General features: G+C 39.3%; 2 protein-coding genes across 5 annotated transcripts in view; one reads left to right on the top strand and one right to left on the bottom strand.

The window, feature by feature from the left end:
* sergef (secretion regulating guanine nucleotide exchange factor) overlaps positions 1-1426 on the top strand; it is a 19817-nt gene extending 18391 nt beyond the window's left edge. For all 3 annotated transcript variants that reach the window (XM_051884386.1, XM_051884387.1, XM_051884388.1), the window contains one exon: positions 1-1426. This exon is cut by the window's left edge and continues 126 nt beyond it. In XM_051884386.1, coding sequence (XP_051740346.1) covers positions 1-59 — 59 coding nt within the window. In that variant the 3' untranslated portion in view covers positions 60-1426.
* On the bottom strand, positions 726-22014 carry kcnc1b (potassium voltage-gated channel, Shaw-related subfamily, member 1b). 2 transcript variants are annotated; one of them, XM_051884385.1, is made up of 4 exons: positions 20440-22014; positions 10136-11069; positions 8218-8394; positions 726-2930 (listed from the first exon to the last, which is right to left on the bottom strand). In XM_051884385.1, exons 1-4 carry the CDS (start codon positions 21004-21006, stop codon positions 2821-2823), a joined length of 1788 nt encoding a protein of 595 aa, XP_051740345.1. In that variant the 5' UTR covers positions 21007-22014; the 3' UTR covers positions 726-2820. The 2 variants fall into 2 exon arrangements, with proteins under 2 accessions (XP_051740345.1, XP_051740344.1); XM_051884384.1 differs by lacking the exon at positions 726-2930 and adding an exon at positions 4927-6828 and having other exon boundaries at positions 20440-22010.

Below are 22014 nucleotides of genomic sequence, written 5' to 3'. Positions count from 1 at the left end.
GAGCAGGGCATTCAATGGCATTATGCAGGTTGAAGAGCAACAAGGATTCTGCAAGCTGAACTGATTTCAGCGTTTGGCTCTGACTCTGTTTGCTTGCGTTACGGTTTTAATGAATTATTCAGAAAGACCCGTTTATGCTTTTAAAGAACAGATTTTAGATCAAAGTCTCAGAGATGCAAATACTACTTACTTATGCACACATTATGCTTATGACATTAGGAAATGACCCAAAACATACAGGCACAAGAACACTAGGCCTATTTGCAGCTTCATGCAAATATCCATAGCTTAAATGAGAGGCCCTCATTGTTTTTGTTTTTAAAAATGTTTTCTCCTATTGAATGCCAAAAAAAGTCAATCTATATGCATTCACTGATGTATATCGGATTGTACATACTGTCCTAGTGTCTTCACAACCATTCAGAAAGACTGAAATTCAATAAGGAGAGAAAAATTCAATCAGACACTCATTTTCTAGATGGGTTTTTGTCAGCACTGAAATGGCCATTCACGCTTCCTTTGCTGTGATCGATGGTCAAGGATCATTTCCTCTGACCTTTCACCTCAGGGACAGAGAAAACCCTTAAATAACCTTCACTGTAAATCCAATGACTGAAACAGATTTACTGCTAAGAAATGACCTGTCTGAAAACAATCAATCTCCCAGAATACTCAGTGATGGAGTGATAATCTACTAAAGATAAACCCACAAAACACACAAAATCTCTGTTTTAGTGCTTTTTATTACCATTATTTATTTCTTTTTTTTCATTGCTTTTTTTCTCTCTTCAGAAAAAGACACAAAATTGCCTTAACAATATGTCAACTCAAACCATCAATGAAAACACCACCTGGTTTTAAATAACTATCCATACTATGCACTGCAATATGCTGAAAAACACAAGGAATGTCTCACAAAACAGCACAAACATTGCCACCTTTTGCCAGGAAGTTCGATGTTCACTGTGTCCAAAAACTATTCAGTCTCAAAGACTGTACACCTCTGGAGTTTTATTCATGTGTGTATATATATATATTTATTATTCGCTGATGTTTGTGCTCTGATGTGGTTGGGTCCAGCATATTGTAAGGAAGCGACCCAATGTTGGCATTCCCGTGATGCAACTGGCAGTGCGCTAGTTTGGTCCCAAAGAACTGGGTATACTTCACATTTTCACAACAATGAAAAATAAACGTCGAAACAAACTTAACACACAGTATCGGTTCCTTTCATATATTCCATCATAAACCCTGTATGTTCTTGTTCTCTATAAAGAGTAGTGTTGTTTTACAGTGCAGGATTGTCTCTTGTGATGGTTTTTATGAAAACCGCCATAATATGTGGCTTCCAAAATAGCTTGTATATTCACATTGAATTTTCAAATGCAAACTAAGCACTTATTAAACAATTTTTTATCAAACCCAATGTTGGTGTTGTCATTCCTTCAAAAATTGAGTTTGGTCCCAATGATGTGCTGACAAGCCTTGGTATTTTACCGTCAAATCCAACACCGCATTCTAACCAGGCGTGACACGGCATCGTCTTTTTACTCTCAAAGTGAAAATGCTACGCAATCACAACCACAGACAATGTATGTTAAACACCAAATATAAATATTTAAAAGGATAGTTCACCCAAAATGGAAAATTCTGTCATCTTTTACTCATCAAGTTGTTCCAAACCTATATGAGTTTCTTTCTTCTGTTGAACACAAAAGAAGATGTTTTGAAGAATGTCAGTTGACGGTAGCCATTGACTTCCATAGTATTTTTTTTTTCTACTATGGAAGTCAACGGTACGGAGCCCCGCACATGACATGCAAGAAAAAAAATTTAATCGTGCGCACGATTTACTAATTTGTTCCCTCGATTTTCTAAATCGTGCGCACGATTTACTAATTCGTTAGCTAGATTTACTAAATCATTATAAATTGAGGGAACGAAATAGTAAATCGTGTGCACGTTTTAGTAAATCGAGGGAACGAATTAATAAATCGTGTGCACGATTTAGGCTACTATTCTCCGTACAATGGTTACCGTCATCTGTTTGACTACCAACATTATTTGAAATATTTTCTTTTGTGTTCAACAGAAGAAAGAAACTCATACAGGTTTGGAACAATTAGATGGCGAGTAAATGATAAAATTTTCATTTTGGGGTGACCTTTCCCTTTAAGATATGTGAAACTTTGGGCCAATGACATTCCTTTGTGGGCGGAGCTTCCCAGCATATTACAGTATGTCACGTCGCACCTGATTAAGACACGGTGCATCTCGAAAGTTACCAGCCAAACATGTGAGCTACAAAATATATCAAACTGTCATTTGTTCTACAGAAAGGAATGTAAAAGTGAACGGTGCAAACAGTGCAAAAGGCATTTCTACATGGTAACTACAGTAGTACAAAATACGGGAAAACAATTGCTATTTTTTTTCTCCCTACTCACACATGATCACTGAGCACATGTTTTTGTTTCTTTTTTCCCACTGAAATGTGATTAGCGACATTTTTACAACATTTAAACAACCAAAAACAAACACTTCAACGAGATAAAAGAAAGATTTACACAACACCAGCACCATTTACAACACTGACACTCACGAACGGAAAAACAACAGGCATTTCGCACAGCACGATAGCACAATAAACCACAAACGAAACAGCGCTACATACGGCTGAACAACTACAGCTTCTCTTGGTTACTGTGCTACATCTACGCTGAATTAATTATCAGTCACAACTCAAAGAGAAGTGCTAATCTACATCAAACACACTGCACGCGCTCTCTCTCTCACACACAAACGCTAAATACGGTACTATCAGGTGGGGGATGTGGCTTTATGGTTGACACACATAGTGGTTGGTACACCATGGTTCATTACACACACTGACTCGGTTGGTTGTCTGCTTCGGTTGGCGCGCTGGGTCTCTAAAAAAACACGAAGAGAAAACAACAACAACAAACAACAAGGAAAATCATATTAATACACCAAACGGACGGCACAGAAACATGGGGGGAGAGGGGGGGCGGATGGAGAAGGCTGGCGGGATTGTTGTCCCTCGAACCGTGCAAGCAAACAGGGTGATACTCGTCAAGCAGGTGACTATGACCTCCTTTACAGGCTCATGGTAAACTTGGGGTTTACCATGTGCTCTCCCATGCTCCAAACTGCATTCATTCAGATCCAGTGTAAGTCTACAGGTTATTGTTAAAGGAATAGTTCACCCAAAAATTATTTACTCACCCCAAAGCCATACGTGATGTATATGACTTTCTTTCTTCAGCCGAAGAGAAATTAAGGTTTTGGAGGAAAACATTCCAGGATTTTTTCATGCAAGTGAATGGTGCCCAACGTAGAGCATTTTTGACGGTCCAAAATCCATATTTAGGCACCTTCAAAGTTCTCCACATGACCCAGCAGTCGAATAACGGTCTTCTCTAGCAAAACGATCCAATTATATACTTTTATCTACCAATTTTTGCCTTGGTCCAGCTCTGCGAAACACGTTTATGGGATGGTTGAGCTCACAAACTCCTGCGTGAAGTACGCACTTCGGAAAGGTTACGTGTGACGTAGGCGGCAAGAACCGCCCCATTGTTTACAAGAGTTTACATCAAGGATATACACATAAACGGACCATAATGTGAAACAAATACTAATATTCAGCAACACCATTTGTTCTTCACACTTATCCACACTTGTAAACAATTCTTTCCGCCTACGTCACACACAACCTTCCCAACGTTCATGCTTCACACAAGAGGTCTTAAACTCAACTATCTCGTGAACGCTCTTCGCAGAGCTGGACCAAGTGTGCCCCACACGTTCTGAAACGTGAAGCCAAAACATTTTGATCGCCCCCTGGTGGCTGGCTGCAGTATAGGTCATAAACCCCGCCCTCTCCATGTAATTGAATGGGACGCGTCCTGCTAAAAAATCCAATTACACTTCAAATAATTTTTTCCAAAGATGGTTTCTGTCACTTCAGGTAGTTCTTATCATGTTGACATAAGTTCACGTTTTCGTGAACATAAATGATGTAATAAAATGACGCTCTAAATGACGTAATTGGCAACAAACATTTTTGGGATATTTTGGCTTCGTTTTTCTACAGCGGAAGGAAGTGGAGAAGCGTTGTCCATCTTTTTTTAAGTCTATAAAGGGGACCTAAGGTGAGCATTTGCAGTTAAAAAGTTTGTATATATATATAATCTTTTTCTTAAAAATGACTAATCTTTTTGCTAGAGAAGACACATGGAGCCCTCTGAAGTTGCCTTAATGTGGATTTTGGACCGTCAAAAATGGTCTACGTTGGGCACCATTGACTTGCATTAGATGGAAAAAAAAAATCCTGGAATGTTTTCCTCCAAAACCTTAATTTCTCTTCAGCTGAGGAAAGAAAGTCATATACGTTTTATATGGATATGGGATGAGTAAATAATCAGGAAATTTTAATTTTTAGGTGATCTATTCCTTTAATATGATTAACTCATCCGGTCATGCTGTGTTTGGGTTTGTACGCAGTGGGACGGTGTGACATGCTTGGTTAATGACTTGTGGCATGCTACCGGTGTGCGAAACAGGGCACCGCTAGTCCTGCCTCGGCTCTCCTGTTTCAATCCCCCGCTTTACCGGGAGGTCACACACTTTCTCTTTGACCTTTCTAACCTTTCAAGATCCAAGTGTGATTGTGCATCCTTTTAACAGGACTGAATTGTGAGCTAGTAACACTGGTGCATAATTGCAAGATTTTTTTTTTTTTTTAATATGGACTGCAAAGTCCAAAAATAGCTGCCGGAAAACAGCTCGGTGATAAAGACGGGGTGAAAGATCAAAGAGACATCACAATACAGGCAGCAGCTTATTGCCAAGCAACTGGGGATTTATGTATGCATGTTCTGTCAAAGAAAACCAGAGTCTATATACAGATTGAATACAAAATTTATTTCATGCAAGGTTCATATTTACAGTTTTGTCATTCGCATATGTATTTTTGCATAAAATTCCATGCATTTACCTCTCCCCAAGTAATCCCAAAAGTACATTGATTAGTTCTTTTTAAAAGACGTTTTTTTTTTTTTTCTGTCAACTGCACGATACATCTATATTGTATATTTTCTGAGATTGCGTGTGCTTTGCTACAGTGTTAAATGTTTAAAAATGTGATATACACATGTACTCCAGATAAATCACATTTGAAACTGAATTTATGAAAAATATGGGTTTTGTGAAAATAAAAGCTACTTTATATAATAGCTGGTATTGTAATTGAAATTCTGCTATGTAGATTTGCCTGCTCTTGTTGAGAAACAGTAAGTTAAAGTGCGTTTTTTTACTTTTTGCATCTTAATTAATTCGTCAGAAAGTCAGATGGTCACCTTGATTGCTGCTACTAACAGATACAGGGTGTTTAAAACACACCAGAGATCATAGTTTGGGGAAAGGCAAAAAAAAAAATGTCTGCAAAAATAAAAAAACAATTGCTACATATATTGTATGTCATCATAAATGATATCATACTCTGCATCAGATATATTTAAAGAAGCTTTGGGTGAAAAAACATTTCTCTTACATATTTTCAATAAACTTACATTGTTTTCTCAGATAGTTTCCCATGCAAGGCATGCAAATGCAAATGAGGTTTCTTCAGTCAAGTTTCTATGTTGGTGACGTGTGCATCACTAGAATCATGACTGTTTAGTGTTACTTCAAACTAATTTTATCTTATATATGAAATAGCCATTGTCTCATCTTTTTTCCTTTTAAATGGTGTCCACTAGCACCTAATGAAAACCACAGCTTAAAACACCCAGGGTTTAGGAAAAAGGAGCAATGAAGGAGAGATAAGGGGAAGAATGAAAGTGCAGAAATTTGAAAGTGAGGAAAGAAATGAGACAGCAAAGAAGGGAGGGTAGATGAGACCACTGCATAGGAAGATGAGAGACTGGAGAAGAGAAGGGAACAAGAGACAAGGATAGACAAGCGAAGGAAAGAGGAGGAGGAAAAGGGAAGGATTAGAAGAAAGGAGGGAAGAGAAAAAGGAAAGGGCAGAGGCAGAGGAAAGATGGAGAAGGAGAAAGAGGAAAGAACAGACAAGAGAAGGGAAGAGGAAAGAGGAAAGGAATAGGAAAAGGGAGAGGAAGAGGAAGGAAAATAGTGGAAGAAGAGGTAGGAAAACAAGAAAAAAGAATAGATAAGAGAATGGAGGAGAAAGAGGGGGAGGAAATAGAGGTAATTAAGAAGAAGATAAAGGAGAAGAGCAGAGAAGGAAGAGGAAGGAGAAGGACAGAGGATGAGGAAGGAAAAGAGAATAAGGAGTGAAAGAGGAAGCAAAAGGAAAGAAGAGAACAAGGGATAGGAAGAGAAAGGAGTAGGGAGGAGGAAGAGGAAGAGGAAGGAAAAAGATTAATGAAACAGATAAAAGAAGGGAGGAGAAACAGGAAATAGAAGCAAAGAAGTGGAAGAAGATTAAGGATAAGAGCAGAGAAGAAGAGAAAGGAGATGGATTGAGAATTAGGAAGGAAAAGAGAATAAGGAGGAGGAGAGGGGAAGGGGAAAGGAAGCAAGAGAAGAGAAGAGAAGAGAAGAGAAGTTTCAAATGAAAGAGAGTTTAATGAGAGACGGATGGTACACAGTGTGAGCAGGCATCTCAGCGCAGCACTGCGGAGCGAGGGCCTCTGATTGGTTAGTTTTGTTGTCCATGCTACAGGATGGATGGGATGGGAGAGTGGACCTGCTGCATGAGACAGGGCGGGCTGCAGGGCAGAGCCGACACTGAGGCCACGCCTCCAGACATGCTGCTATGGCTCCATGGCTTTTCATAACCTTCATTTGAAGAGAAAAAGGGCTTTCAGTAAAACCTCAGAGCAGCCTTCAACCTTAGACAAAGACTCTCTGCCAAGGCTTCCTTGTGAATAAATATGGATATTTAAGTATGTACGTGGACAGCTGAGGTGTGTGTACTGTATCTGGTGTGTTTGCACAGATTAGATTTTGTTAGTGTTGCCCTGTCATGTACTTGTTACGTTCATGGTTAGCCAGTTGACATTGACTGATTGCCAAGTCAGCTGCATCATCCTCCATGCGTTCTATGCTTCATACTCTCTACTGCATGCATGGGGTGGTTTCACAGTGCTTTACAGCGTAACACAGGTTCAGAGAGACATCAAAGAACTCAGCCAGACACATCAGCTTGACAAGTGACAACCATACGTGTATTCCCAGTTTATTGGTAACTGTTTAACTACAAGATGATGCTAGTTCTGTTAGATATGGGGCTAACAAACAACAGAAGTATTTCATTTGTATCTTAATTCTTTCTTATCCTAAAATATTGCTCAAGGTCTTACCTTTATTACAAGAGTTAAGGAAAGAGTTTGATTCTTAATAGCCCTGGCCAAGTCTTATTTTAACTACCCTGTTGAAAAGACCAGCATAGTTGTTTGTGTTATGCATACTAGTACCAGTGTACAACAAAACTTCTTAATTAGCCTACCCAGCAAGTTTTTCTTGATCATTCAGCATCAAGAGAAGCTAGACCTAACCAGCACCTAACCAGCCTGGATGAGCATGGAAATTCATGCTGGCAAGCTGGTCTTTTCAGTAGGGTAGCATAGACTTGCAATTGTCATCGTTTTAAGTTACAATCGAGAGCTTCTGACTGGCTGAGTTCTTGTCATGTGACCACATGCCCCATATCCCATGCTGCATCTCTTGTGAGATTCACCATCACCAGGACCACCCGCCATTGTGAATCTGCATGCAAACAAGCACACTGCTAGGTAATTATTCATTTACTGTATAAAACCATTTTTTCATGAACATTTTAATTTTACTTTTTCATTTAAAATTGGACCCTTACATAACGGTCCACTGAATCTGCCTGAAATACATACTGTAAACCATACTGCATTCGCATGAACACATTAAGAAAAACTTGCACTGCATGTACTTCTCAAAGATCTTGTTCAGACTGAGCTAAAAATCAAAAGAGGCCCGTTGACTGCTCACTTGGATACGTCATTTCTATCACAGCTTTTCCTGTCAACCTTAGGATAACGGCAGACCTGAGAAGCTATCAGACTGCGAGAAAGAAGGCTGAGTGACAGTCGGTCGATTTGCACCGAAAGAGCATCTTTGATAGACAGCTGCTCCACTTTTAGACACAGCACTGGCAGTGCTCTGATGGGTAGCAGTGATTGGCTGGTTACGTACCCTTCCTGACTCTCCCCCCCATGTGATTGGCTCGGTCTCCTCCGGAAGTGAGCAGGAAGCAGGGTCTCTCGCGGTCCACGGGGCTGAAGACTTCCTCGGGCGACACCGCCTGGTCGATGTGAGGACAATCCTCATTGGCCAGGGCAGCTTTCGATGGCTCCCCATTCACTTTAAAATCTCCAGTCACAGGCAAAGAGAGATGACTCATTACAGATTGATGCAAGGTGACATGCAGGATTTATTTCAGGCTATCAACACGGCGATACATCCTGAAAGCCAAACCGCTCTCAAAGTTCAGACCTGATGATATATAAACAACATTTCTGCAAGAAAGACTAATGCTTTTTCCACCATACATGATTTTATACCTAGTCAATTCACCTAGATTGATCTAGCATTTACAAACATTAGAAAACCATATTTTCCTGTTATATCATGACCTAGATCAGGGGTACTCAACCCTGCTCCTGGAGACCCATTGTCAAATTTAGCTCCAACCTTAATCAAACACACTTGAACCAGCTGATCATTTTCAGTATTATTTGAGCATTAAAGGCAGGTTTGTTGGAGCAGGGTTGGACCTAAACTCTGTAAAACATTGGGTCTCTAGGAGCAGAGATAAATACCCCTGACCTAGATGTTGGACTTCTACAAATTAGGTTGATTCCCAAGTGTGAATACAAAAATCTGGATGTCTGAAAGTAGAAGTGGACTTGTCTCTCTGAAATTCTCTTTAGTTAACAGATGTCTTCATCATTTTCTCTGTGACTTTTGGTCACATAATTTAACGTCATTCACAAACGCTTTTCCCTCTACGTCCTTAAGGCATACCATGCCCTTTCATATCAATGTACTCTCTGCATTTTCTGACATAGTATAAACTCTAGTGTGTGGTGTTAGCCTTAATTGCTAGGTTGGATTATTTGTAATGTAGATGAGAGTTTAGAGAAGTAGTAATGTTCAGTGACAGCAAAACCACAGAGAGAGAAACAGGGAGATTTCTGCATTACTAAAACCATTAGCACTTTTTAATTTTCAACAACTAATCTAAATGATCTTTTCAAATAAAAGAGTTGTTCTAAACATCAACTGAAACACTTTGTCTCCTTGTCCAAAAAGTCTATCTATTGAAACTAAGTTGCAAAAATGCCTTGCAAAAACATGACCACCTGCTGTACATTAACTCATCAGTGTTCAGCAAACTGACTCATCCAGTTGTGGCAAAGTAACAGTGTATTAAAGGAAGTATTAAAGGGATTGTTTGTAAGGCCCTGTTTACACCTGGTATTAAGATGCGTTTTGGTCGATCGGATTACAAGTGGACAAGGGAGACACATACCCATTTACACCAGGTATTTTAATCTGTCTATTTTGTCCACTTTCATCCACTTCTGTCCTAATTATTAAATCAGGAATGGTGAGAGAACATGGTGCTTGGTACATTTTTCATCTTCAAACCAAACTTGGGTCTTCAGCCGACAAAGTTTAAATCCTCTCTGGCTAGCGCACTTCCCATAATGTTTACTCATTAGGTCAGTAGACGGTCTTTTGTGGCTGTTCAAACACATTTAATCACATCAGCATTTACACTATGAAAACAATCTGGTCGAATCCGTTTTCGACTACCTCTGGAAGTCATTGAAAGTGGACAAGCTCAAAATGTTTTACACCCTGTTTACACCTGTATTTAGCGTCGTCCACTTGTGATCCGATCGACCAAAACACATCTTAATACCAGGTGTAAACAGAACCTAAGTCTTAAAGGTAGAGTGGCAGGCTGTTTACTTCTAAGGGCCAGAAATAGGGTATGGTAAAACCAAATCATTGATGCTCTGGTAAAACAAATGACATGACTTCTTTAAGGTTAACAAACAGTGACACTGACAAACTTTACAGATTCTAAAATATTAGTTCCTACCTTGGTATCTGATCTCAGAAACCTCTTCCTGTGCCAGGGGGCATGTGTCGCTGTGCGTGCTGGGTCGCGGGGAGTTAATGGCTGACTTGCAGTAGTTGGGAGACCCCAGTTGAGGTGCTCGTGGGATATGCTTATTTTTTTTCTTTGGTAGTTTTTGTTTCGCCATGGCTAAGGAGTAGTACATGCCGAAGTTATTCACGATTACAGGGACAGGCATGGCAATCGTCAGCACACCTGCAAGGGCACATAGCGCGCCCACCAGCATACCAGACGTCGTCTGAGGGTACATATCGCCATAGCCGAGGGTTGTCATTGTTACCACAGCCCACCAGAAGCCGATGGGTATGTTCTTGAAGTGCGTGTCGCTACTAGCATCGGGATCATTGGGGTTTCTTCCGATACGTTCGGCATAGTAGATCATAGTGGCAAAGATTAAGACTCCGAGTGCAAGGAAAATGATGAGGAGGATAAACTCATTGGTACTGGCACGGAGTGTGTGCCCTAGTACCCGCAAACCCACAAAGTGTCGTGTCAACTTGAAGATACGGAGAATTCGAACAAATCGTACCACACGGAGGAAACCCAACACGTCTTTCGCTGCTTTGGAAGAGAGTCCGCTCAGTCCCACCTCCAGGTAGAAGGGGAGGATGGCCACAAAGTCGATGATGTTGAGGGTGTTTCTGACAAACTTTAATTTGTTTGGACAGGTAGTCACTCGGATCAGAAACTCAAAAGTGAACCACACAACGCAGACACCCTCAACGTAGGTTAACTGCACCATGGTCTCCGTCTCCTGGACCAAACGTTCCCGAGTTTCATTGCCGTCCGTATAGAGTTCTGTACGGTTGATGATGGGATTGAAGGCCTCATGAGTCTCCAAACAGAATGTGGTAATGGATACCAAAATGAAGAACAAAGATGCAAATGCTATCCACTGTAAGAAAAGAGAGAGACATTATGTAAGACCTTAAAGTAATAGTTTAACCAAAAATGACAATTCTTTCAATATTTATTCACCCTAATCTTGTTCCAAAACCTCTTTCATCTGCGGAACACAACAGGGAAAATTTGGAGGAATGAACTGGTTGGTTGTCTATTCTGATTTCAGAAGACTTGATACTTTTATGGTGCTTTTAAACCTCATTCCCTATTCATTGTAACTGCATGGAGCAAAGAGTGATCAGTACAATACTTCAAAATACTTTTCCAAAAAAAAAAGGTCATATAAGAACAACACCAGGATAAGTGACAGAATTCCTTTAATGCTTGTTCTGTGGATGCCTTAAAAAAACATCTGTTCTGCTATAAATAGGTTTTTCCCAACTTAAGATCAGACAAAAATAAATCCAATTACAACAGCATGAAAACCCTAATTGCTCATAAACACCCATTTCAGCAGAATTCAGAGGAAGTACACTTGGATAATGTCACGTCTTCAGTTTCTCAATGCGCTACTGAAAAGTGCCACGTCAACAAGCGGGGGCCTTAACAGAAGTACAGTAGCTGCTGAAACTCAAGGTCATTGTGTGCTCTCAAGGACAGCATAGAACGACAGAAAGGCACCAATATAGCTGCCCTCCATCACTTTGGGATAAATTTAACCATAGTTCTCCTCACCAGGGATTCCTGGTCAGCCTCTGGCAAGGTTACCACACAGATTTGGTGAGATGCTCCCTAGAGTGTTTTGAAAGAAGATGGGGGAAGCTTTCAGAATTTACACTGCAGCTTACTGTAAGATAGAATGACAACATGGACAGATGGAAATGGATTTCAGTAGGGGAGCCCCACCACAGGATGACGGAATACTGGCGGAATAGTGGAATTACATAAGTGCAAGTTGGCCATGTTTTCCCAACCGTGGGATCTTCTGGCAAGTGTGAAAGGCACCATCCATTATGTATATTGATTATTTTGCTGAAATAAAATAGATAAGACTGTGAATCTCAATGACAAATTATCCATTAGCATATATATATATATAATAGGGGTGGGAAAATGCATTCATGGAACAAATAAAAATTCAGTGCATTCTTGGAATTTAATATAATCACTACTTCTATATTTTTGCATTTTCTGAAGAAAATGTGTTGGTTGATTTGTGCTTGCCAGTGCAAAAGTCACTGCCACAATCCTGGGGTGTTCTGGGTCGTTGCTTACCAAGTCTGTTGCCACCTTTAATGTACAGTAAATGAATGGGATTTTCCCATTTTATCTTCCACCAGGCAAAAATCACTTCGAAGAGTAATAGCACTATTCACCTTTATAATCCACATGATTTTGGGAATTATTCATGACATGTGCACAAACAGTACAAGTCAAAAGCCAAAGCTTAATGCTTACAGTTAGGAGCTTGTTCAAATCACTAACCTCATGAACAATGCCTTGGTAAACACCACTACCAAATGCATTACATGCTAATTTCTAACCAGAACTACAATGCTTGACCTATTTTCAATGATAAAAATCCAGATTATGTGGTTAAATTAGCATTTTTGTAAAAATTTCATTGCATCATTTAGTAAAGGATCATAATTGAACCACAAACAATTAGACTACAAATGATTTTTCATTCAAGCTACAAGTATATGGTTTTACAATATGCAAGCTAGTATCAAATAACAATGTTTTTTGCACATATACCATATTTTCATGAAGTTTCAAAGCATTAATACACCTTCTCTGCCCTGATCTGCCTCTGGTGTTGATGGCTGGCAACACCTTTCAGTCCTTCAGTTCATTCTATCACATAAATTCTTCTTCCACAGGCGGTTTATAACTGGGTCAGCCAGTGCTTAGTCTAACAGACACTATTCCCTAGATGTGCTTCGTTTCCTGTTTGTGGGGAGGAGAAGCGTTTTGTCTGAGGAAGCCTATGAGCACATATACACAAAAACGCACATAAATAAGGGCTTTTCACCAATAATTAAGGTCAATTTAACCTGTAAAAAAGGCTGTTGAGTTCTGGAAATGGAGAAAATGGAGCAAAAAGCATCTTTCTCCATTTACTCCGATGAAAAAAGAATCCATATATTCCGATGAAAAAAAATGTGCCAGCAAATATTTCAATTTCGTATTGTTAATGTTATAACAGTGCCCTATGCTTTTTTGGAAGGTGCTTAAAAGTTTGAAATAGACATTTTTCCATTTCATATATTTCCTGCGGTTCGAGAGTAATTATGCTCCAATTCATTCAAAGTCAGATGTGGTATACAACTTGATGGAAGATGACGTACAGCATAAGGAATTAACATGGCAATGGTACTGTTATTCAACAAAGATGCCAACCAAATTGCAGAGTACAAACGATGCTATACCATGCAAGGACTTGTTCTACAATACGACTACGAACACAATAATTTTCTCATTTTACACACTCTGTCTCTGCAAACAGTGCCTTTTATTTGCTCAAAAGTGAACGGTTATCATCTTATAGATGCCTGCTATTGCACCTGGAACTTGGGATTTTCACAAGCGCTTTCCAGTTTTGTATGCAATATGTATCATACGGTCAGTGAACAGACTGGGGCGGTAAAAAAGCAGTTAATAATTAATCAAGGTAAGACATGGATTACATCATCACCACTGCTTTTTCTCCCTCACAGAAGCCAGTGGCCGTTTCATTTTTTGTAATTCATGTAAAATTAACAAATGCGACACAACTATTTGTTAAAAAAATCTCTTATTTAACTGCTGAATCACTTTTGCTCTCCTCAAACTGAGGACGAATGCACGTTCTCACGACCTTGCAAATCCCAAAGGGCAAAAGTTTGATCCATGAGAACGTTTTATCCTCACTCTCCCATTGATTAAGATAAACACAAGAACAGCTTGATCCTCTTGATCTCGGGGGACACAACATGATCCATTTCTCCCCCTCTGCTCTCTCATCACACATTGATGACTTGAAGAGACAGTCTATTTTATGTTTCTTCTCTACATAAAAATTAACAAACACTGGTAAAACATCTACTGTAATATCATTGAATATGTTCAAGTTATATGTTGCTTGTTTCACAGCTTATTTTGAATGCCCGTCAATGGAGAAAAATTATTTTTGTGTCCAAATGGTGTAGTTATGGCATCTACCAGCAGGGGCTAATGCACCTATTCTAACCAGCCATTGGTAAGTATGTTTCCTAATGAACATTAATAGAGCTTCAGAGTCTTGGGCAACTTTCAGGCACTCTATCATTCAGTGAATCTAGTGCTTTATCACACCCATAGGGACGTTGATTGCAGACATATTAATGGTCGTTCTAAAGCATCATCATTTGCAGTTTAAAAGCCCATTTTCATTTTTCAGCCTGTTGAAAAAACGTGCAAGCTGTAGAACTGGGAATGTTGAAACTCACTTAAAGTGCTGGTAACTGAATTAGTTGGTGGGCGGCCCGGCGCTGATTCATTCTGTGAGCGCATGTGTGTTTGTGTATGAAGTGTTGCTGTGATGCTAATACAGCTGAGATACGAGAAGTTCTCATTAAACACACTCACACACACCCCAACCACGCAGACTAATGAGTGACGCGCGGCTTGATGATTACTGCGAGGATGAGTCTGGACAAGCCTACATGCATGTGGACAGAGTCTGAACCAGTAAGCCTTGTCTGTTCACTTCCTGTGCACTCCTATTTACGGCAAAGTTGGCACTTATAACAGTATTCTCTTTCACAAAAGAGTCCCGGGTTCTAAACATGGGGTTTAGACTCATGTCCTAGTTGGCAAATATTTACTTTCCCTTAAATCTCAGAAAAACATGTCCAGGGGCCAGTTGCATAAACGCAAAGTTTCTTTAAGACAAGTCATTTCACTCTGCGGCCATCTTTGAAACACCTCTCGGGCATGCAAGTGCAGCTCCTATCTCTTTGAATGGGGAAACATCAAATTCTCCAAAGCTGTTTGCCAAGCTTTCGATTATATTTTATATTTGAAATCACCAATGAAATCTGACAACAACTGTCTCATGAATTTTGTTTCTAACCGCTGACAAAAAACAATATTTTTCAGGCTGGATCAAGCTAATGCGCATGTGCAGTCCTAAGTGCGCATCTCTATAGGAGGTGCGCGTCTGACTGTATCTATAGAAATCGGAGCTTCTAACGGCCACTGCAGTGACGCGATGACTTTACCAATCAGCGATTGGCTTTTATTTAGAAGGCGGGACTTATTCCGCCATATTGCGTATTGCATTTTCTCCCATTTAAAACAATATGAGTGACACGTCTTGTGTTTTTCTATAGTCTTTGATAAACATATCCATTATGTTAAGACTGTTGCTGCATCTGAATTTGTGTACTGTCTGAGTAGGTACTATATTTGAATTTGAAATTACTTTGCGACTGTTAAAAACGTATGTTTTATATGTAGTATGAATATTGGATATTCATACTATATGTAGTATGAATATTCAGATGTACTACATCCGCCATGTTGTTACCTGTCACATGACTGACCAGCGTCAGTTGTGTCGCTTCACTGCCATTCATAAATGCCATTCTACTGTTTTTTTAATTGGGATGTACTACTTTGGTGCCCTACTGTTTTTCGCATACTATAAAGTAGGGAAGTATTCGATTTCAGACACAGTGTGTGTCTTTAGTACTAGTATGACCAACTAGCAGTTAGTTAAAAAGGCAATCAGCCTTACTTTTTGGTATCAAATTAGATCAATCTACATTTTTATGTAACTGACTTAAAGTTAAAGAAAAAAAGTAAGAAAATGTGATGGCTAACTTGTAAGACTAACTTAGCGGTTTATGCAACCGGCCCCAGGTCTCATTTTACATCGATCAATCAATCAATCAATCAATATTTATTATATTTTATAAAAAAAAATTCCTAAAGAAAACAAAGTCTATTTTTTAAACCATTAACATTTTATGCAATGTAAAGAATTTTTACATTCAATTACTTTATTTAAATCAATATAAAGCAGTTTAACAAATACTAATATGTTGTATAAATACTTTATACATTAAAAAATTTAATCTATATATTTAAAATATTTATTATAATACATTTTACATAATTACAGTATATATTATTTTAAGAACTGTGACTGAGAAGCCTAATATAATGAAAATAATGTAAAAAATTGTGTATATATGTATAAAGATTTTGATCCACTTCAAATGTTGACTACTGTACTTACTCACTTATACAGTAAGTGAGAGACTATACATATATATATACACACTATATATTTTCTCTCACTTACTGTATAAGAATGACAAGGCACGACACATTATCAACCGCAGAGTTGGCATCTGTTGTTTGTAATGCAAAGTACAAACTAGCAAACATCCGAAAACAACAGGACACCTCACTCAATATGATCCAATTTCTTGTTACATTTCAAAAAACATGCAACTAAGACAGAATCTACCTTTCACCTGATCCCACACTGAGGTACGGTTCTGTAGCATCATCGTTTTAAGAGAGGTCCAATACCAGGTTTGCAACAGTTAGCTCATGCAGCAATTCATCTATCTGTTTTAGTACAAACAAACAGAAAACATATGTTAAAAAAGGAAAAGAAAAGGACAAAATGAACAAACTTAATATCTGCCAAGTAAGCAGAGTTCATAAAACAAGGCAATGGCGCCTGCTAACCACGCTTCTACAATCAAAGGCAAGAACGACTGTTTCTTTTTTATTACAAAAATGCATATTTATCAGGTGCATTTATTTAAAAAAACTGCTTATGCATTACTTTAAAAATATGCATTTATTTTATTTAAAAAATAAATAAAACCTTAAGCATTCTTGCCCTTGATTGTCCATTAACTCTAAGAAGCCTAAACCAGGCTTCTGTGCTTTTAGTTTAGACAAAGATAAGAAAGATGTCAACTGTGATCACAGCAAGTAACTGAGTTGTCAAGTTCTAATGTAATTAAGATATTCCTCCTGATGGAGACGACCTAAAAATAACTTAATACAATTGAATTCACTTGACCCGGAGAATCTAGTGAGGAAACGACACATACAATGCAGTTTACACGGTTGACCGCACCACCTCTGCACATGCAGTCTAGCCATGACTTCAACATCCCAATTCATTCATCTGAAATGTGCTGTATGTTCTCCAGCCGCCTCCACTTGAGGAGCAGAGAGGCGCTGCATTTAGAAAACGGGGTAAAAATAATCCAGCACTGTTGACAGAAATGCATATTTGATGCAGAAACCCAACTTTCCCATCATGCATCAGTGATTACTCAGACTCTGTAATAAAAACAAGTCTTGCAGATTTTCTACACTGTACAGGACAAAGGCTTGGATTTTGGATCTTGGAAGTCTCTTATGATCACCAAGGCTGCATTTATTTGATCAAAAATACAGTAAAAACAGTAAATATTATCACAGTTTAAAAGAACTCACTGTAAACTCTAACGCTCAAAAAAATTAATTGGTTTGAGTTGGACAAACTTAAAATAAACAAATGAGTTCAGTTAAATTAACTTTTATGAGTATATAGCACTTTCTTTTTCTTTTCTTTCTATTTTAAGTCAACAACTGTTTCACTGTTTTGAGTTTTATGAACTCATTTCTTTTAATTTAGAGGAACTTAAGTTTAACTGAAACTGGGCTGGGATTTCTATTTCCCAGCATGCTTTGCCCATGGCACTAGAAAATGAGAGTAAATGCTAAAATTAAGTGTTATATAATGTTTTTTGTGCAAGATTAATGTTAAGTAGGAGATTTAGTAGTTATTAATGTTTTCTTATGCTAATTTAGAAGAGTTTCTGATAATGTGGGTTTTTGGAGAGTTACCATCATGGTGACAAGTGGTCCATGTGGAGTATGTTAAATGCTTTATTTTGCTACACCCATTCAGCTAGTGCTATACCATGCTATTGTCAACATGTTAGCAAATTAGCAAGTTAGCATTTTCTGAATTAGCTTGTTATAGCTAGCTAATTTTACACTAATAAAAATGTTTACGTTGGGGTTACATGGTAATTTTAAGTTAAATGTATGAATGTATAGTGTGCTCAAACATTTGAAGTTAAGAACAATTCAAATGTATGAGTAGTACAAAATAAAAATCTGCCAGTTCTGCTTACTTAAACTTTGAAATTCTTAACTTAAAAATTTTGAGGCAATTGATTACCTCAATTATTTGAATTTTGCCAACTTATTCGGGTTTAATTTATTCCTGTGATGGCAAAGCTGAGCATAAGATACTTTTAAGAATTAACAGTTTTATAAATCAGAAATCTTGGCTGCAGTCTATCTCCATAAGCGGACTGCATCAACCCATTACTGCTTGACTTGCTATCAGGCAGCATGGTTCATGTTTCTCTGTGGTGCTGCCAGGAGCCGAGGCACTTTTCCCCAACTCCAGCAGCTCTCCGCTTCGGCAGACAGGGTCGGACAGCCTGGCTCCTGGCAGAGCAGCCCAGAGCCATATGAATAATACATTTCCTTCTATAAAACCAGTCTCACCTACACTTGTTTAAAAGCGTCGTCTGCATTCAAATCCTACCCGAAACTATTCTATGGGTTCTTTCTACAATCTGCCCATTTAGAGCTTGGAGGACGTCCATCCCCTGTTCCGTCAGTGCCAAAGCGGTGGGTTAGAGTCAGTAAAGCTGACCCATTTTAACCTGGCTGCCAAAACTCGAGGAAATGCTGGGATGGCGCTCATCTCCGATTAAGAGCTTATAGGGTTCCTGCTGAGAGCAGTGATGGGACAGTGGTAAGGGCAAAGAGCTGACATTTGAAATGAGCTAATGAAATGGCCATAAAATCTCAAGGGGAGTGTGTCTTTTACAGCACAAGTGCCCTTAAATACTTTATGTTTGCGTGCCTTGGGGTTGTGTGTATGTGAATCTGTGCTTACATTTGTCTCTAGGGGTGAGGTGGCTGCTTGTCACACATCAAAACAGTCAGGCTGCCGTTAGTGGCAGCTTGTTCTTGAACAAAACATGATCTGTATAGACAAGCAAGGATGTGAGCAGTCTTTATTTCCAACCCCTAGTCACAGATGCTTGATAACCAGGCAGAGGAACCAAACTAAGCTGCACTGTGGTAAAGAATCACAAGCAAATGGAGTTATTTTATACCAGAAACTATGATAATGCATGATATCATTTATGGTCCCTTCTCAAGGCTGCTTTTATCTCACAAAAGAGATGATGGGTATTATTTCAAGGTCACCCAGAAATGTGGGATGTGCTCAGAGATGTGGTCACTGTATCTCACTATAATTCTGCAATTGGGCCATTCCACAAAATAGGAATCTCAAGAATATGTGAGTAAACAATGACTTGTAAAAACTGACACCATCATTTGCTATGGGTTTTGCATATAACTACAAAACATCCAGTACATTTATTTTCATTATGTAATTAATTCTCTTCCTTTCTCCATGAGGATGTGTTCTTGAACATTTCATTCATTAATACAGTTTATTTACTATAGTTTAAAAAAATGGTAATAAAATATGACAAGATCTCAGAGTAAAACTGTGTCAGAAAAAATTAATCTTAATTATGTCAGATAACACTTAAGCAAAACATGGTCAGGTCAAAGTGTCTGAATAATATTTGGTTCCAAATTTTTGTCAGTTTTACTGGTAGTCCACTGTAAGAATTTTTGGGTATAATATGTCACAGTTTACTTTATTTTGCTATCCTTACTTACATAAATGAACTATAGTGTCCTGCACCAACTAGTAAAAATATATCAAAAATGTCTGAATAATTTTTGGTTTGACTCTCTCTCTTTCTCTCTCTCTCTCTCTCTCTCTCTCTATATATATAATACTTAAATATTTTCTGAAATATACCATTAATTTCTCTTTCTAATAAACACTTTGCCATTTCATACCCTTGTAAACAGGCATCGTTATGCCAAATATATATTAAAATTTATTACATTTTATTTATAATTATTAAAAATTATTATGCTACATTTAGCTTGAGATGACACAATACAATTTATTAACACCTAAAGACATTTTTCGTGACAGAATATTTAAAATCTTATAGAAATTGACTTTGCATACACTAGTTTATTTACAAAAATCCCCTTCTTAAAGACCCGTTTTGTGGAATGCCCCAGTTGACATGGCTGTATCTATCACTGATTTCTCAAATGATCAATCAAACTCAAGACTCACTGATGGGCTCATTAGGATCATTTGACCCTCAAATGGTCTGCAAACTGTAATGGATTATGCTTAAAATTGTTTGCTGGTCTGTAGGCTGGTTTTAAATGGGGCACTTTTCACGCTGGGAGACCAGAAATCCATGCACCTTAAGATTTTTCAGAAAGCAGATAATAGCATTTCTCAATGAACTCACCCGTGCGTATTTTGAGGAATACGGGTCCTCAAAGAGCGCCCACGTCTTCTTCTGCCACCTGCTCCAGCGTCCGGATCTGTTATCGGGCGAGTCGCCTTGAGCCAGTCTCCGGGTCATCTCAACACCCTCATCCCCCTCGGCTGCCTCAACGACCCCCTCAGGCTCGGGGTCTTCATGGCTGAGGTCGAGAGCCCCCCCGGCGAAGCTGTCCAAAGCCTCCTCCGCCTCTCGATGCTGCCGGTAGGTCATCCAACAACACGGTTCCACGTCCGTCTCGTCGATCCCCCAAAACGCCAGCTCCTCCTCATACAAGGGTCCGCACACGTCCGCCGGGCAATGCAGCTTGCCCGTGCGGTAATAGTTAAGGATGTGGGCGAAAACGCCCGGGTGACGGTCGAAGAAAAACTCTCCGATGTTCGCATCATAATCGAAGTTGTTAGGCGCGTCGGGCTCCGCCAGCCAGGAAAGCCGAGTGCCGGGCAGGGTGCGCAGGGTGCTGCGGTAAGTCTGGTGCTTGATTCCTCCGACGTTGATCACGATACGATCCTTGTCGTCCCCTTGGCCCATCGCGTCCCTCTCTAGTCATATCTCCAGCCCACTGACCATCATCATACCGCTGGGACCCATGTTCCGAAAATTCAAAGAGTGCAAATATGTTTACAATCGTGCCAGGTGCGCCTCAAAGTGTCCATGCCACCGTCAGATCAACAATGGAAATCCAAAACCCCTTTTCATGCACTTGAATGACTTCTAAGGACGCGTTTTCCTTCAAATGACCCAATATCCTGACCCCCGGCTCGGGTTTGAGGGTGTCATGCAGGTTTTTTTATGGTGTCATTGAGCGTGAGCTGGTGCTGAACGGACAGCGCCAGTCATCCGTCGAGCCTTCATCATAACTCCAGTGTCCCTATTGTGTTACAGCTTCCCCTGGAAAAAAAACGCCACACGTTCGTTTTCTTTGAGAACAAACGGACAAGGCACCAGCATCAGATCTTGCCTCCAGCAATTCTAGTGGCCTTCAAAAAGGTATGCAGAATCGATGGTGCTCCCATTGAAGCAGATCGCTTGAGATGACGGTGTTGGAAGAAACAGGCGTCGCAGCAACAAGGGAGGGTCTTTCATTCACAGGACAGAGCTCAATCTAAAATGTGTTTCTACGAGAACAAAAACGCAACATGTTCTCGGGGTGGACAAACACGGTGTATGGCAAGCCGTTTTAACATGTAGTCCTCCTTAAAACGAACTAGTATTCATTGTTGTGTAACTAGCGCTAGTACTGAAAATATCACTGTGCAATGCATTCTTTGTCCTTCAAAACATCTTATATTCAACAACTATTCAAACCACTGTAATTTACTAATTAACCAGTTAGTCTAGTTAACTAGTTAGTCTAAGGGCTCGATACGCGTTTTTTAAAACTGATCTTAACTTGAGCACCGCGTTTTTAGAACGCCATGTCATGCGCGAGACGCTGCAAAAGACAAACACAATGGTTTTGCATGACCGACTAGCGTGTTTACATAGAAAAAAGTAGCCCCTAAGTAGGCTACTATATGGCTACGTTCAGACTACAAG

The sequence above is a fragment of the Ctenopharyngodon idella genome, chromosome 24 (genome assembly GCF_019924925.1).
Source record: "Ctenopharyngodon idella isolate HZGC_01 chromosome 24, HZGC01, whole genome shotgun sequence".
Classification (NCBI taxonomy): domain Eukaryota; kingdom Metazoa; phylum Chordata; class Actinopteri; order Cypriniformes; family Xenocyprididae; genus Ctenopharyngodon; species Ctenopharyngodon idella.
Note: the sequence above shows the minus strand (reverse complement) of the source record. Positions and strands in the feature narration are given on the sequence as shown.

What these genes read in the sequence shown, in the direction of transcription:
- kcnc1b (XM_051884384.1), bottom strand. Translation starts at nt 21,006, where the DNA reads ATGGGCCAAGGGGACGACAAGGATCGTATCGTGATCAACGTCGGAGGA. An exon ending in ATTCCTCAAAATACGCACGG is followed by an intron (nt 11,070 to 20,439) that starts GTGAGTTCATTG and finishes CTTTTCTTACAG; the next exon opens with TGGATAGCATTTGCATCTTT. An exon ending in TTCTGAGATCAGATACCAAG is followed by an intron (nt 8,395 to 10,135) that starts GTAGGAACTAAT and finishes CTGTGACTGGAG; the next exon opens with ATTTTAAAGTGAATGGGGAG.